General features: G+C 34.4%; 1 protein-coding gene across 2 annotated transcripts in view; it reads right to left on the bottom strand.

The window, feature by feature from the left end:
- LOC140434519 (uncharacterized) overlaps positions 1-14,751 on the bottom strand; it is a 47,494-nt gene that overhangs the window by 13,257 nt on the left and 19,486 nt on the right. The window contains exon 5 of one of the 2 annotated variants that reach the window (XM_072522847.1): positions 9,019-9,233. In XM_072522847.1, the coding sequence (XP_072378948.1) occupies positions 9,019-9,233 (215 nt within the window). Of the gene's footprint in view, positions 1-9,016; positions 9,234-14,751 lie in introns of those variants that run through there. The other variant, XM_072522848.1, reaches the window with a different exon arrangement.

The raw sequence follows: 14,751 nt of genomic DNA, 5'->3' as shown, positions 1-14,751 counted from the left end.
ATTCTTTGTTACTGTTAGGTCTTTCCGTATTTTAATTAATTTAGCTGTGTCCGTTCGGGCCATTGCTAGTCTACGCTTGATTTCTGAGAAGCAATCAGAACTGTTGGTTATCAGGGAGCTCAAATATACAAATATGTCTACCACTTCGAAATTCGCCACTTGGTGTATGTGCAGTAGATTATTATTTGCTCTGTTTACGATCATTACTTTTGTTTTTCCAGTGTTGATCTGAAGTCTGAATTCTTCGATTATCTAGCTTAGCCGTTCAGTGATGGTAATCATTTCGACTTCATTCGCTGCTAGTATAGGTGCGTCATATGCATATCGCAGGTTACTAATTTTTCCGCCTCATATAGTGACTTCTCTAGTTTTTTTCTTACTTTTTATTTCTTATCACTAAACATTTGTCTAGTACTTTTCTTATTATATACTCAGGATATATGTTGTATAATAATGGTGAAAGTATGCAGCACAGTCTAGTCCCTTTCTTTGTTTTAAACGCATCTGAATATATTCCGTGTTTTAACTTTGACTGAGTTTTCATAAAACAGATTTCTTATAAGATAAACTAGGTGGTTAGGTACTGTCATTGGTATGTTGTATTCCCTCGTTTTTTCTATTATCGGTCTGGTGTTCAGTATCTGCTCCCGCGTTCCTTTTTCTGGTACGAATCCGCATTGTTCTTCGGCTATCTCTGGAACTGAAAAGTTCTTCAGCCGTTCATTGATTATATGTAACAGGATCTTGCTTGTATGAGAAATAAGGGCAATGGTTCTGTAATTGCTGCATACGGTTAGTGATCCTTTTTTATGGATAGGGATAACAGTTGATTCGCACCACTCATCAGGCCATTCACCTGTGATCCATATCATGTTGCACATATCCTGTATTACATCTACGCCAATTTCACCCATCGCCTTTAGAGTCTCCGCTAGTATGCCATCGATCCCTGGGTTTTTTTGTTAGCTTGGTTTCTGCCTCTCTGATTGCATGTTTCTTGTGTTCTGAGATTGATGCAGCTTTTGAAGTATTTTTGTATCTGTATAATTCTGAGCAGTAATTTTTCCAGGTTTCTGCAATGCTCACTCTTTCTATACTCCAATCGTCAGAGACGAAAATGCCACTGAACCTTTAAAAGTCATACGAACAGTCATTTCATTTCGTTGTTCATTCTACACAAAAAATGCTTATAAACATTTTTGTTTAAAATTATCTGAGCTACGTTTTTTATTTGAAATATTTTTTTCTACGGTGTACAGATTCTTAGTAAATCGATTTTTTTGTGTTTTTACCCCCCCTGCGAAGGAGGTTTTAGGGGGAAGCCCGGGGGTAAAGATTGTAAACTTTTTTGCATCTTTTTTGCGTTCCCAAAATTAATATTCTCTAAAAAATTCAGCTTGTTCGTATGATTTTTAGGGGTCAACTCTCTGACGACTGGATTACTATGTGGGTTTTTACTTCTCCATTATGGTTTGAACTCTCGGACCAAATATTTAATGTTTTTAAATAGTTCATGACTTTCATGGCGGTTTGCATGTTGCTCTAATTCTTGACACATGTTATTTATACAGCTGTTTTTATCCCTGGTGCACATACATTATATTTTCCTGTTCAGCACTACTATTTCTTGAATGCTACTTCCTCTTTTTGTGGTATTTTGTAGCATAACTCTTCTTTTTCCCACTAATTCTGAGGTTTCCACTGACATCTAATGTTTGTTCTTTTTGGGTTTTACGCGGTGTACACTCTGTAATAGAAACAGTAAAACTAAATTATGGCAATTAGTAAGCAAAAACCATTAGAACCTCCTTCAACTCACGAAGGGATACAATAAAACATCTAAAAAATAATAAATCTTCAGGAAGTAATGGTAACCTACAGAAATTATTTAATTTGTGGGTGATAGTTTTACTAAACAGATACATAAAATAATAGAAAGAGCTTGGAATGAGGAACAAATCCCGGAAGAGACGTTTACTAAAATAATTTGTCCATTACACAAAAAGGGCGACCATTTGGAATACAGAAACTATAGTGGTATAACTCTTCTTAACACTGTATAACACAGTGTACAAAACATTTTCGAGTAACCTATATAGCCGCCTAGTGCATATTCAGAGGAGCTTCTTGGCAAATATTAAAGTGGTTTTAGATCTAGACGATCTAAACAGACCAGATTTTTGTGCTGAGGTAGATACTGGAACAAACCAATAGCTTCAATATCGATACCTACCACCTCTTTATAGATTTTAAATTAGCCTATGATAGTATGCCTATAAAGTAAATTGTATAAAGCCATGGACGAAGTCTACATTCTCGATAAACTAGTAAGACTGGTAAAGTAACAATGCGTAACAATCACAATAATAATCATAAGTGTTTGAAACACGTATCGGACTGGCGGTATTTCAGGATAGTCCTGGAAAAGGTGGTTAGAGACGCCAGAATAGACAACAAAGAATATTTTTAGTAAATCCTCACAAATGATGGCCTATGCATACGATCTAGATCTAATTGCTCGTACAACAGACAAGCTAGAAAAAACATACTACACTTTCTTCAAATGCCTCAAAACATATGGACCTACAAATAAATGAGGAAAAACCAAAGTAATGGTATCAACACTCAACAATAGAGCCAGAAACATTCCATAACAGAGGTAATGACTAGACTTCGGCAAATATGCAAATAAAAATGTAGAAAATATGCGCAAAAATATGCACGTGTTTACCCGAAAATATGCAAATATTTTACAAAATATGCATACAAATAAATAAAAAAATCGTAAAATAGTAACAATTTTATTTAAAAAAAAAGTGTACATAACTAAATATTTCCTACTATTCATTAAGATTTACAGTTATTTTAAGTAACTACATCATTTTTAAGTATGAATAAACTTATTTAGAATTATGGTAACAATAAATGACCAAGTGGTGTTCAAAATTTTCTAACAAAAACTTGTGGCTTCTGTCTGAGTACATATATTTATATATGGAAAAACTTCGTTCAACATCAAATGATGTAACGGGAGCATTTTTCAAACTAATCAAAACATTTGGTTCTAAATTAATTGTTTCCGAAATATTTCCAGCTAGAACACTGACTACTTCAGAAAGAATATGGTAACCTTTATTTTTTTCCATAGTAGCTTCAAATTTTTTTAAAATTTTTTTTCCAATATTACCTCTAACGTTCCGACAACATGACGCAAATTCTTTTATTAATGCTGTACTTTCGAACAATGACAGTTTTGGTGATTCTAACTGAGTAATTGTTTTTTGAACAAAACTAAAATTTGATTTTATAAATGAAAGTTCTTGTTGAAGCAAGTTACTCTGAAAAGTTTGTTTAGAATCCAAAAGAGATTGGGAACTTTCATCTGTTAACGTATCAATTATGTTCTTTATTTTAACAAAATGATCTGCATAAAAATTAGCTGCTTCTAACCATGTTCCCCATCGCGTTAAAATAGGTTGTGGTGGAAGAGGAATGTTAGGTAGCATTTCTTTATAAAGTTGAATTCTTATAGGAGATTTAAGAAATACTTTTTTGACACTGGATATCATGGTATTTACAAGAGGAAACTTTTTTCGTATTTCCTCTGCAACTCTGTTTAATCCATGCGCTACACAAGTAACATGTATTAAATCTGGGAAAAATATTTTTAAATGTTGTCCTGCTTTCACCATATAAGGAGCAGCATCCGATAAAATAAGCAGTAATTTATTAGAAGGAATAGTTGTCGGAAGAAAAAAAGTTACTAATGTTTCTTGTATAAAACGCGAAATTGTTAAAGTATTTGTTTTCTCAAGTTGCTGGCATGAAATAAGATGAGATTTTGGTAAGGTATCTTCTTTAAGAACACCAATCAATAAATGAGCAATATACTTTCCTGAGGAATCAGTGGTTTCGTCTACAGATATGTAAAAATAATTATCTGCAATTTCTTCCTTAATATTAATTAACACCGACGAGTATAGCCCGTTCACATTATTTCTTCTTAGAGACCGATCACTTGGAACATTAAGTTTGCAATATTTTTTTAGAAACGAACTAAAATTTACATTTGCTAATTTTGAAAGCGGTATTTTTGCAGACACTAATGCGCGACACAAGTCTTCATTAAAAGTTTCTTGCTCATCTAATTTTTTTGAAGTAGATTGGAAACATTTAGCCATTGAAGTTTGATGTTTTCCTCCTATTTTTCCTTTTTTTGCAATGTGTGAAGCAGTTCTCACATGTTGGTCTATCTGAAATTTCTTCTCACATGCTATCTATAAATAAAAATAAAAACCTTTATTTTAACCCAACCTTTAAAATATAAAAATATACAAGGTGTTTTTGGTTAATCAAATAACTGTTTGGAAAAAAAACACTCGCTAAGTGTTTTAAATGCAGTATTAATCCACAAATTAGTTTTTGTTACTAACCATTAGTACATCATATAACTTATTTTAAAATTCAACAAAAGTTTTTTTTTTGTTAATTCAATTACAATAAAAATAATTATGTTTTAGAATAGCTGACTTCATAAAAAAAGTAAAGGTGAAAAATTTTTCTAAAGACACACCATTGTATTGTACCATGGACAATTTTTTCTCACTAAAGGAAGCTATTTTTCATTTAAAAACAACCTACGAGTACTAAATTTCAAGTAAATACGTTTATTGGTTTTAAAGTTATTGTTGTTATTAACTAAAAGAATTTAATTTTTTTTAATTTTAACACCCTGTATCTCGAAAAGTAAATAAGTTTGACCCCTCATTAACTATATCGTTTTGTTCAATTTTTCGAGAAGTATCTACAGTCAAACGTTGTAAGTGTCATTTGGAAACACCCTGTATGTATGAAATATTAGATATTTAATAGAAAATATTAGATACTTACAATTTTGCCACAGACTGAACAGTAGATTTTTCCCATATCCATAGACAGCTCTTTATAAGGTTTAATCCAAGTTGAAGCACTGGTTGTTTTAGGCATTATAAAATCACAATCTTCCTTTTTGTTACGCACAACGAGTGTTTACGCTTTGAATATCAAAACAAAAATGATTTACAAATCTGAGCATCAAATTAGAAATGTTTAGGTACCTAATTCAATAAACTGGGAGATTTTGGAAAATCCCTAAATTAGGAACAAAACTATTAGCCGTTTACCTGCTGTTAAGATACAATAAATTGTAGATAGATTTGGGGATTAGATCATAAAATGCAAATGAGCGAACCCTTAGCGATTATCCAATAACTGAATGCCTCAGTGACCGAGACTTTCTAAGAATGTTGAGGGCTACTTAAATTGATCTTCTTTGAAATTGTAAATGTTTTGTACCTGTAGAGATTACGTACTTAGATCATTTCTTGATTAAAATGACTACAAAATTTTATACAAGAATTGAAATAAATTGGTATGTTTAAAAATTTTCAAATACAGTATAAAAATCTGAACTTTTATGCACTTTATGCAAACTTTTATACAAATATGCCAAAATATGAAATATTTGCATAAAATATGCACAATATGCAAAATATGCAATATGCATATTTGCCGAAGTCTAGTAATGACAATTCCATAACAGAGGTAATCTGTACTCCACCTTTCTCTTCTTGATATTTTTTATAATTTCAGTCATCTTGCTAAGACGTTCTAGTATTGTGGAGTTGCGAATCTTCTCCACCCAAGAAACTTTTAAAATTCTTCTATAGCACCACATTTCGAAAGCATCAAGACAATTTCGGTCACTTTTATTCACAGTCCAAGACTCGACACCATAAAGTAAGACCGAGAACAAGTAGCAGCGAAGTAGGCGGATCTGCATGCCAATTTTAGGTCACTGTTACATAATAACTTAGACATCCTTCTAAGAGCGGCTCTGGCCTGCTCAATTCTGGATCTAATTTCACAGTGACTGCGTTACACAGTTTAACTGAGATCCAAGGTAAACAATTTGATCAACTTGCTTAAGTTTGATACTATTTACATATATAGACGGTTTTATATTCTGTACTGTGACGAGTATTTTGGTTTTCCGTATGTTCAGATCTTGACGTCCTTCCTTACAGCTCTGAACAACACTGTCAAGTATTGTTTGCAGATCTTCTTGAGTAGATGCTAGGAGTACTAGCCGCATATCGCAAATTATTGATGACTTTACTGTTCACAATTATTTCTTCTTGTTTCTTTGTAAACCTTGAAAAGCAGGGGCGACAAGAGGCATCCCTGACGTACTCCTCTTTTAATATTAAGACCCTGTAATTCCAAACCGTCTACTAAAACTGATGTTTGATTTCCATACAAATTTGCAATTATGCGTCTATATGCCATCCAAGCCAATGTCTCTTAGAACTTCGATCTTTGAGCAAGTACGTTCATCTCAAACAATGCCTCTCGTTCCAAACTCGTTACGAAAACCAAACTGTGTGTCACTTAGGTATTCCTCGCATTTATTATGGATACGGCTATGTATTACCTTTGGAAAAATTTTCAATAAATGGCTTAACAAACCGATGGTTCTATAATCAGCACAGGTTTTTACTGTTGTCTTCTTAGGTAGAGCTATGAACAATGAATTGGACCAGCGATTAGGTAGGTGTCCGCTGATATAAATGATATTTAAAAACGAAGTTATAGCCTCTAAAACATTGCTATCATTTATAAGCTTGCATATTGCACTTGGAATTTCATCAGAACCTGTCGCTTTGTCATTTTTTGATGATTCTATGGCTTGTGTTACCTCAGAGCGTGTTATTAGGGGTCTGTCGCAGTTAGTAATATCCGGAGGTGAACTAATCCTATCGTCTTCGAATAGGTCCGTAATGTAATTTCCCTATTTTTTAAGTTTGTCCTCTACTTCAAATATTACTTTACCATGTTCATCATGTAGCAGTGCAGTTTGTTTTTTATTGAAGATAACAGTCGCTTCTTTCACTTTTTTATACATGTTAAACGTGTCGTATCTATTTTCGAGTTCTTCAGTTTCATGACACTGTTTGGCTAGATATTGACTCTTTGCTTCTCGTATTTTACGTCAAATTTCGAAGTGTTTCGTTGTTTTTTGCTAGTTGCCGTTGCTCCATTAAATCCAATGATGTTTCGATTTCCACTTATTCCCAATAAAATAGTGAATTGCATTAAGATGCCACAAGAAAAATAGCTTCAGAATAACATTAGATATCTGGTGGTAAGGGCATGATATCTCTCATAAAAATAGGAAGATTAATATGGGCAGGTCATCTAGCAAGATCCCAACAGAAAAAACCTACTAGACGAATGCTTATGTCACAGTTGGTGGGAAGTAGACGGAGAGATACGTCAAAAATTAGATGGAAGGATGGTATAGACGAAGATGTTTGTAGGCTCTACTATAGGACTGTAGCACCATTGATGATGATGAGTAAGTAAAGCATTGAAAATATCCAACAGCTGACAGCTGAACTATAGAAAGAGCACTTCTTCTCATAGTGCCGCGAATCCCTGGTGCGTTAGCGAATTATCTTAAGGTCAGTCGTCTATCCTTCGCGGCATGTCAGAGCTCGCCAGTATTATATATACCTCTCCAGTTCTTTATATTCTGTAACCACGACATTTATAATGATGTAATGATGACATCCGTTATCAGTAATATGAAGTTGATCCGTGAAATAGGTCCATTTTACATTAACAATTATGATCCCGTGCAGGCAAACACTGAGGTGGATACACGAAGTAGCAATAAGGAGTGAAAATATTTCGGAAAAAATCGACATCGATAAAATACTTTAAAATTTCCCCGATTGAAGGTGTCCCAATTAAATAAAACACCAAAGGACTGGCAGTTAAGTGGATAAAAAAGGGGTAATGGACAAGGTTAAAGAACATTTTGGGAAAAAAAATTTTATCGATATTATGTCAGTCATTTTGACCAGTTAATATTGAATCCCTTCTTCTTCTTACTGCGCCGTCTTATTTCGAAAATTGGTAATCCAAATGGCATTTGTAACTTTGCAGACTGCTGCATGAAAGATTTCTGCGGATGAGTGGTCAAACCATCTTCTCAGGTCATTCAGTCACGACTTCTGGCGTCTTCCTACTGATCTCTTTTCCTGTACTTTATCTTCCAAGATGATTCGGAGTAATTCACATTTTTTCACCTCTTAACACGTGACCCAAGTATTGTATTTTCCTCTCTTTGCTCATGCTTAGTAATTCTTTTTGTTTACTCATGCGTCGAAATACCTCATCGTTGGTAACTTTTTGTACCCATGGAATTCTCAGCATCCGTCTGTATATATACATATCAAAAGCATCCGTTCTTTTTTCTGTTTCAGAGTCATTGTCCAACTTTTACAGCCATACAGCAAGACAAAGAAAACGTAATTCTAAGCTCTAGATTAAGGTCGTATCTTGTAAAAAATGTTTTTATATTCCCGAGTGTATTTCTCGTTCTATTTATATGATTTTTGATTTTTTTAAAATTGTTTTAGAGACAATTTATGAAAAATTTAGCAAAAATGTATTTTTTTTTAATATTCTTGCTAGGGCATATTTTTCAACCATTGAAAAGGCATTCAGAAGACATCAATATCTCTAAAGATAGTTCCTTTCTATAATATTCATAATTTTCTCTTTGAAGCAAATTTGCACTATATAGATAGATCACTTTTAAAAGCGAAACGATCCTTAATTTGAAACATAATATTGTCACAAGTTTCACTCGCAGATAAATTCAAATTCTCTTCATTTCGTACCCGTCTCTTCAAATACAGGTTCAAGAACGGCGAACCGTAGCCCTCCCACACCAGTCACCACTGTATAGAACTGGCTAACGATCAACGAGATAATTTAAATTATGAATATATGGACCTCCAGGCAAAACCATAAATAACAAGGAAACATACGATTAAAATGATGGAAGACTGTAAGGGCTACAAGTCCAGATAAATTGTCGACAGAATTAATAAAAATTATTAAAAATTAAAAAATTATTTTTGGACATTATGTACGACTTACATATTTACTTATTACTAAAGAGCTTACCTAGATCTAAACTTTTCAGGTGTTCCATCTTCTAACGTCAAAGTGTATGCTATTCCGTTCCGGTTTTTTTGAGTTTTTTTTAATTGTTGTTTACAATGTCGACAGTATTCAAAATTTTTAGCTTTCACAGATTTTTTACAGGTACAGTAGTTTTCAGCGCGTCTAAAGTGGTCTGTTACAGTTTTGGAAGGGGTTGAAGATTCGGTGGTAGTATCCTACACAATAAAACAAATTTAAATAACAGACTGACAATGTGTCTAATATCTGGTAATACATTAAACACAGAGATAAACTAACGTACAGAGATAAACAGTTAACAATAAACTTTATTCAAAATTTATATCTTTCCGTATAAAAATCTTGTGTCACGACATTCGTTTACGCTAATCTCTGAATCCACTGAACGGATTCCAATGAAATTTTGTGAATTTTGTGAATTTCAGTGCAACTTAAAAGACAGGACATTTTCCCTTGATAAATGACTTTTATTATTTTTAATTATTGTAAATTATTAGTTGTAAGTTTCATAAGTTTTCATTAGATTACGGGCATGTTCTACAGGTTTCCTTAAATCGAAATTTATTATGTATTTAATGGGTAGAATTGTGCCGTGTGTTATTTTTATTTATGTTATAAATAACAGTACTCAAGATTCTGAGTAAAGTTCAATTAGGTTTTGTGTATTTTTTACACTGTTCCATCATCTTATTTTCAGTGGTTATTTTTAAGTTACGTGTATTGATATTATATATATCACGTATATTACACTTAAGAGACATACCTGGGCCATGTTATCAAACTGGGAAAATCAAATCAAGATGCTGAAATTAAAAAAAGAAAACAACTAGCATATATCTAAAACTAGCATATATCATCAAAAATACTTCCAATTCTCTAATCTTAAAAAGAAAAAGGTGTACACATGCATACTACCAGTTTGTACCTACGGGTTGGAGACCGTGGCCCTTAAGAGAAAATCTGCTAAAAAACTAGAAACAACGCAAAGACGAATGGAACGAAACATGCTTTGAATATTACTGAGAGATTAACCAAGACCAAGATTAACAACAGCGAGATAAGACGTAGAACGGGGATCAGGGATATTGTGGAAGAAATTACAAATGAAATGGCGCTGGGCCGGTCACATAGCCAGATATGGTGATAACAGGTGGACACGGAGAATCCTAGAATGGAGACCAAGGAGGACGGCAAGAAGCATGTGAAGACCTCAAAAGATAAGGCATTAGAAAAGACATAGTAGCAGTGGCAGGCAAACAGTTGATTAAATTAGCGTAAGATAGAGAAACATGGAAGCAATTGGGAGAGAGATTCAGGAGTGGATGGAAAATGGTTGACGAAGAAGAATACTACATAATATCTAAAGTGTTTGTATTAAGATCGTATCGTGAGCATACCTTCAGTTGTTTGTGTAGTCGGTTCGTTAATTGAATTTCCAGCTCATCCATTTTCTAAGGCTTTACGAAAAATATGTCCGGAGTATATCTTAAAAAGCATGGGTAATTATTCTTGAATTTACGGTGAAAAGCAAGTAAATCTTTCAAGGATTTTGGTATTAACCTTAACTGTTAACTACGTATGAGAAAACTTGGTGGTGGAATGATGAAGTGGAATGATGAAGTGCAACAAAAGGTTAGGGAAAAGAAAAAAGCTAGAAAGAGGTATGAGCGTTAGATAAAAGGGAGGAAGATGAGAATTATCCTTAATCGTAGAATAACCAGCAGCAGCGAAGCATGGTAAGGTCAGTAGGTGGTTATTTTAGTTGCAGTATTAAAGGATGTTAGATACGTTGGCTATTATATACTATGTAAAGGGGACAAAAACATAATTTAGTAACTCATTCTAGGATATTCTCTGCGATTATTTCACAATAACTTCTAGATCTTGAGCTCCTTTATTCCAACAGCCGGAACTGCTTATAGCTAGTTAAAAAAGATATTGTTTACATTAATCCTCTAGTGATTGTTGTTTCTCAACTTATTATACTTAATCTATCATAGCTGCACATATAAAGATTCATACATAATAAGCAATTTCAACAACAGACCAAGCAGTAAAAGTATAAAATCATTGAAAAATCATCCAAAATTACCGCGCGTGATTTGGTTGTTGGAAAGTTAATATACAAGGCATCGCATCTCGCGATTCATAAAAAATTTGATCTGTTTTTTATAAACAATATGCAAAAAAATCGTCATTTTTGTTTCTTGTGATATTGTGGGAAAACTGCAAGGTATCGAAAAATTTTCAACAGATGAAAGAATCTGTACGTTAGAACTTTTAAAAATGAGACTTAAAATTGCTCCATAAACAAAAAAAAAAAACGGCGCGTGGCACTTGGAGAGTGCCGATAGTAGTGAATACTTCTTATAGCGCATTATTACTATATGTAGATAATGAAATTTTATGTCTGCTTACTACTAAATTGTTAATATTTTTTTATAATAAAACCATACATTTAAATTCTATCTTCTTTATGTGTCGTCTTCTACCGAAAGTTGGCGACCATCAAACGATAGGTTGCTCTGTTTTGTGCCGCATTTATTATGTTCGCAGCTTCTGGTATTTGAAACCATTCTCTCAAGTTTCTCAGCCAGGATTTCTTCTTTCTACCCAAACCTCTTCTACCTTCAATCTTGCCTTCCACGATAAGCTGTAGCAGACTGTACTTATCATTACGGAACACATGGCCCAGGTATGACGCTTTTCTCCTTTTAACAGTTGTTAACAATTCCACCTTTTTACCCATTCGTCTCAATACCTCTGTGTTGGTCACTCTGTCTGTCCAAGGTATTCTCAGTATGCGTCGATACAGCCACATTTCTAGAGCCGCTAACTTCTTTATAGTTGCTGCTGTTAACGTCCACCCTTCAACTCCGTAAAGTAGCGTAGAGAGTACGTAGCATTTCGTGGCGTGCCATCGGAGGTTAACGCTTAGGTGGCGGTTGCTTTCTATAACATTTAAAAAACTTATTTTTGTTTTAATTTTATTTAATGATTTTAGTAATTTCCAAAATTTGTTAAATATACTATAAAATTTATTCACCATTTACATTTTCTTTATTATCTTGTTACATTTATTATTGTAATTATCTTCGATTCGATTTTATTTTATTTTAATTTTATTTAAGCTTATTTAATTTTAATTTTAAAATTTTGTTTAATTCTATTTAATTTTATTTTATTTATTTTATTAATTTAGTATATTTTATTTGATTTTATATAAATATGAATTTTAAAATCAAAATTATTAGCCAAATCGATCCAGTCGTTCTCGAGTTGTTATAAAAAAGTTATAAAAAAGTAAAATAACGTTTGTTAAACATTTTATTTTTATAAGTGTATATGTATGTATATTATGTATATTACTGTATATCGCAAGGTTACTGCACCGATCTCAATTTTTTGTGTCACAAATATGATTTCGGGCCCGTGCAAAAATATCATACCCAAGCTATAATCACTCAACGATGACATCGCCAGCTCTCGCCACCTCTATGTAGGCACTCTCTCCGACATCTACCACTACCATTCGATGCGCGCTGCAGATGGAACACTAGCAAAGGTATAAACATGCGTAGATATTGACAGAGAGCGGCAAACTCAAATGCCCAACCCAACAGAAAACTAACAATCCTTCTCACCTTGTGGTGAACAATCAAATAATAAATACAAATCAACAGAAGGCCGAAGTCTTCAAAACTCATCTGCAAAATACCTTAATCTCCCCAGACGATCCTAGATTTGATCACGCATTCCGTATAACTACCGAGAGGAACATAACACGACTGCTCGTTACCCCCTTCGACCCACAGGCACCCCATGATCATCCTATCATGGCACCTGTGGATCACCAAACATTCAAAGAATTTTGCCAAATCGGCAAATCAAACACGCCGGGACCTGACAAAATTGCCAGGAACTGCGTGAAACACCTCCCACCGAGCGTCACCCTATACCTGACGAACATAATCATGCCACTCTCAAACTCTGCTACTTCCCATCCCCATGGAAAGTAGCCAATACAATCATGCTCTTACAGAAGGGCAAGCCACGTACCAATCCAAACTCTTACAGGCCGATATCTCTCCTTAATGTCTTGGCTAAGGTCTTCGAGAGGATCCTTAAAGAAAGACTCGTAGACTTTACCACAGAACACAATATCATCCCACCTTACCAATTCGGCTTTAGAGAAGGGTACTCAACCAAAACGGCATTGACAGAAATCGTCACACACATCACCCAAGGTCTGAACGACGGAAAAGTCTCACTTGGTATCTTCCTCGATGTTCAAAAAGCCTTTAAACAAGTCTGGCATGTGGGACTGGTCAAGAAACTAGTGAACGTCGGCCTACCATTCCCATTCGTCAGACTTATCCATTCATATGTTACTCAGCGGCGAATCACGGTCAAGGAGCGAGATCAATTCTCCGAATCCTTTATTCCCACTGCGGGAGTACCTCAGGGTTCCGTGTTGGCATCAATACTTTACTCCATATATAACAGTAACTTTCCTAACCCACAATACACAAACACAACCACCTTACTCTACGCAGACGACACAGCTCTACTCACAACGGCACAAGACGTCGACTCTACTATCAGGTTCGCTCAAAATCACCTACACCTGGTCGACAGATGGTGTCGGAGATGGAGAGTGACACCTAACCCAGACAAAACACAAATGATTCTCTTCAGATATCCAAAGCGCAGTCAATATATTACATCCATAATTTCCGAAAGACACAACTTAAGACACTGGGGGGAACGACTTCGACTCCGTAACCAGGTCGAATACCTCGGTGTGGTGTTTTCACAAACACTGCACTGGAGAGGCGACCTGGACAGAGCCTGCAACAAGGTTAGGAGCCGGCTCGGGCTTCTCAATTCTCTTAGTGGTAAATTCGGAAGAACACATTCACGAACACTCATACATACTTACAAAACATTCATAAGGCCGGTCATCGAGTATAGATCCAGTATCTATACTATGCTACCCAACAGATTGCTATCACTCGAGAGGAGAATCTTACGTAGACTAAACCGCAAACGACCAGACTATCCATCCGCCCAAATTCATCGCCTATCGAATATACAGCCAATCAAATTCCGATTTTATATGTTTGTTATTTAAAAAATATAAATGATGTATTCTCTATATGTTACTGACTTACCAATACTGGTATTTTCTTTTTAATAACTTCCTCTTTCAATATGGGTAACCAGATCCTACTACATTCTGCCGAGGAATTCGCGACACAATTGGTCTCATTTAGCATAATTAGAGCCGCTTCTTTGATTTTTCTCTTTTTACCATCCGTTTCTTTTAGGACTATATTTGAATCATTCCATTGAACCCTATGTTCATTATCCCATGCATGTTTACATATTTGAGATCTATCAAATTCTCTATTTTTAATATAGGATTGATGTTCACTTATTCTAACATTTAATGGCCTTGATGTTTCACCTAAATAAAACTGATCGCATTCACAAGGTATTTTATAAATGCAATTCTTTGTCCTTTCTTGTTCATTGTTAGGTTTGGTTTTGGACAAAATAGATCTCAACGTGTTTGTTGTTTTGAATGTTGTTGAAATGTTGAATTTATTTCCTATCCTTTTAAGCTTTTCCGATAATCCTTTTATATATGGTATTGTTATTTTCCTCGTATTATCCCTTGTATATGCTGTAGGATCTCGTTCTAAGTTGTTT

The sequence above is a fragment of the Diabrotica undecimpunctata genome, chromosome 2 (assembly GCF_040954645.1).
Source record: "Diabrotica undecimpunctata isolate CICGRU chromosome 2, icDiaUnde3, whole genome shotgun sequence".
In the NCBI taxonomy this organism is placed as follows: Eukaryota; Metazoa; Arthropoda; class Insecta; order Coleoptera; family Chrysomelidae; genus Diabrotica; species Diabrotica undecimpunctata.
Note: the sequence above shows the minus strand (reverse complement) of the source record. Positions and strands in the feature narration are given on the sequence as shown.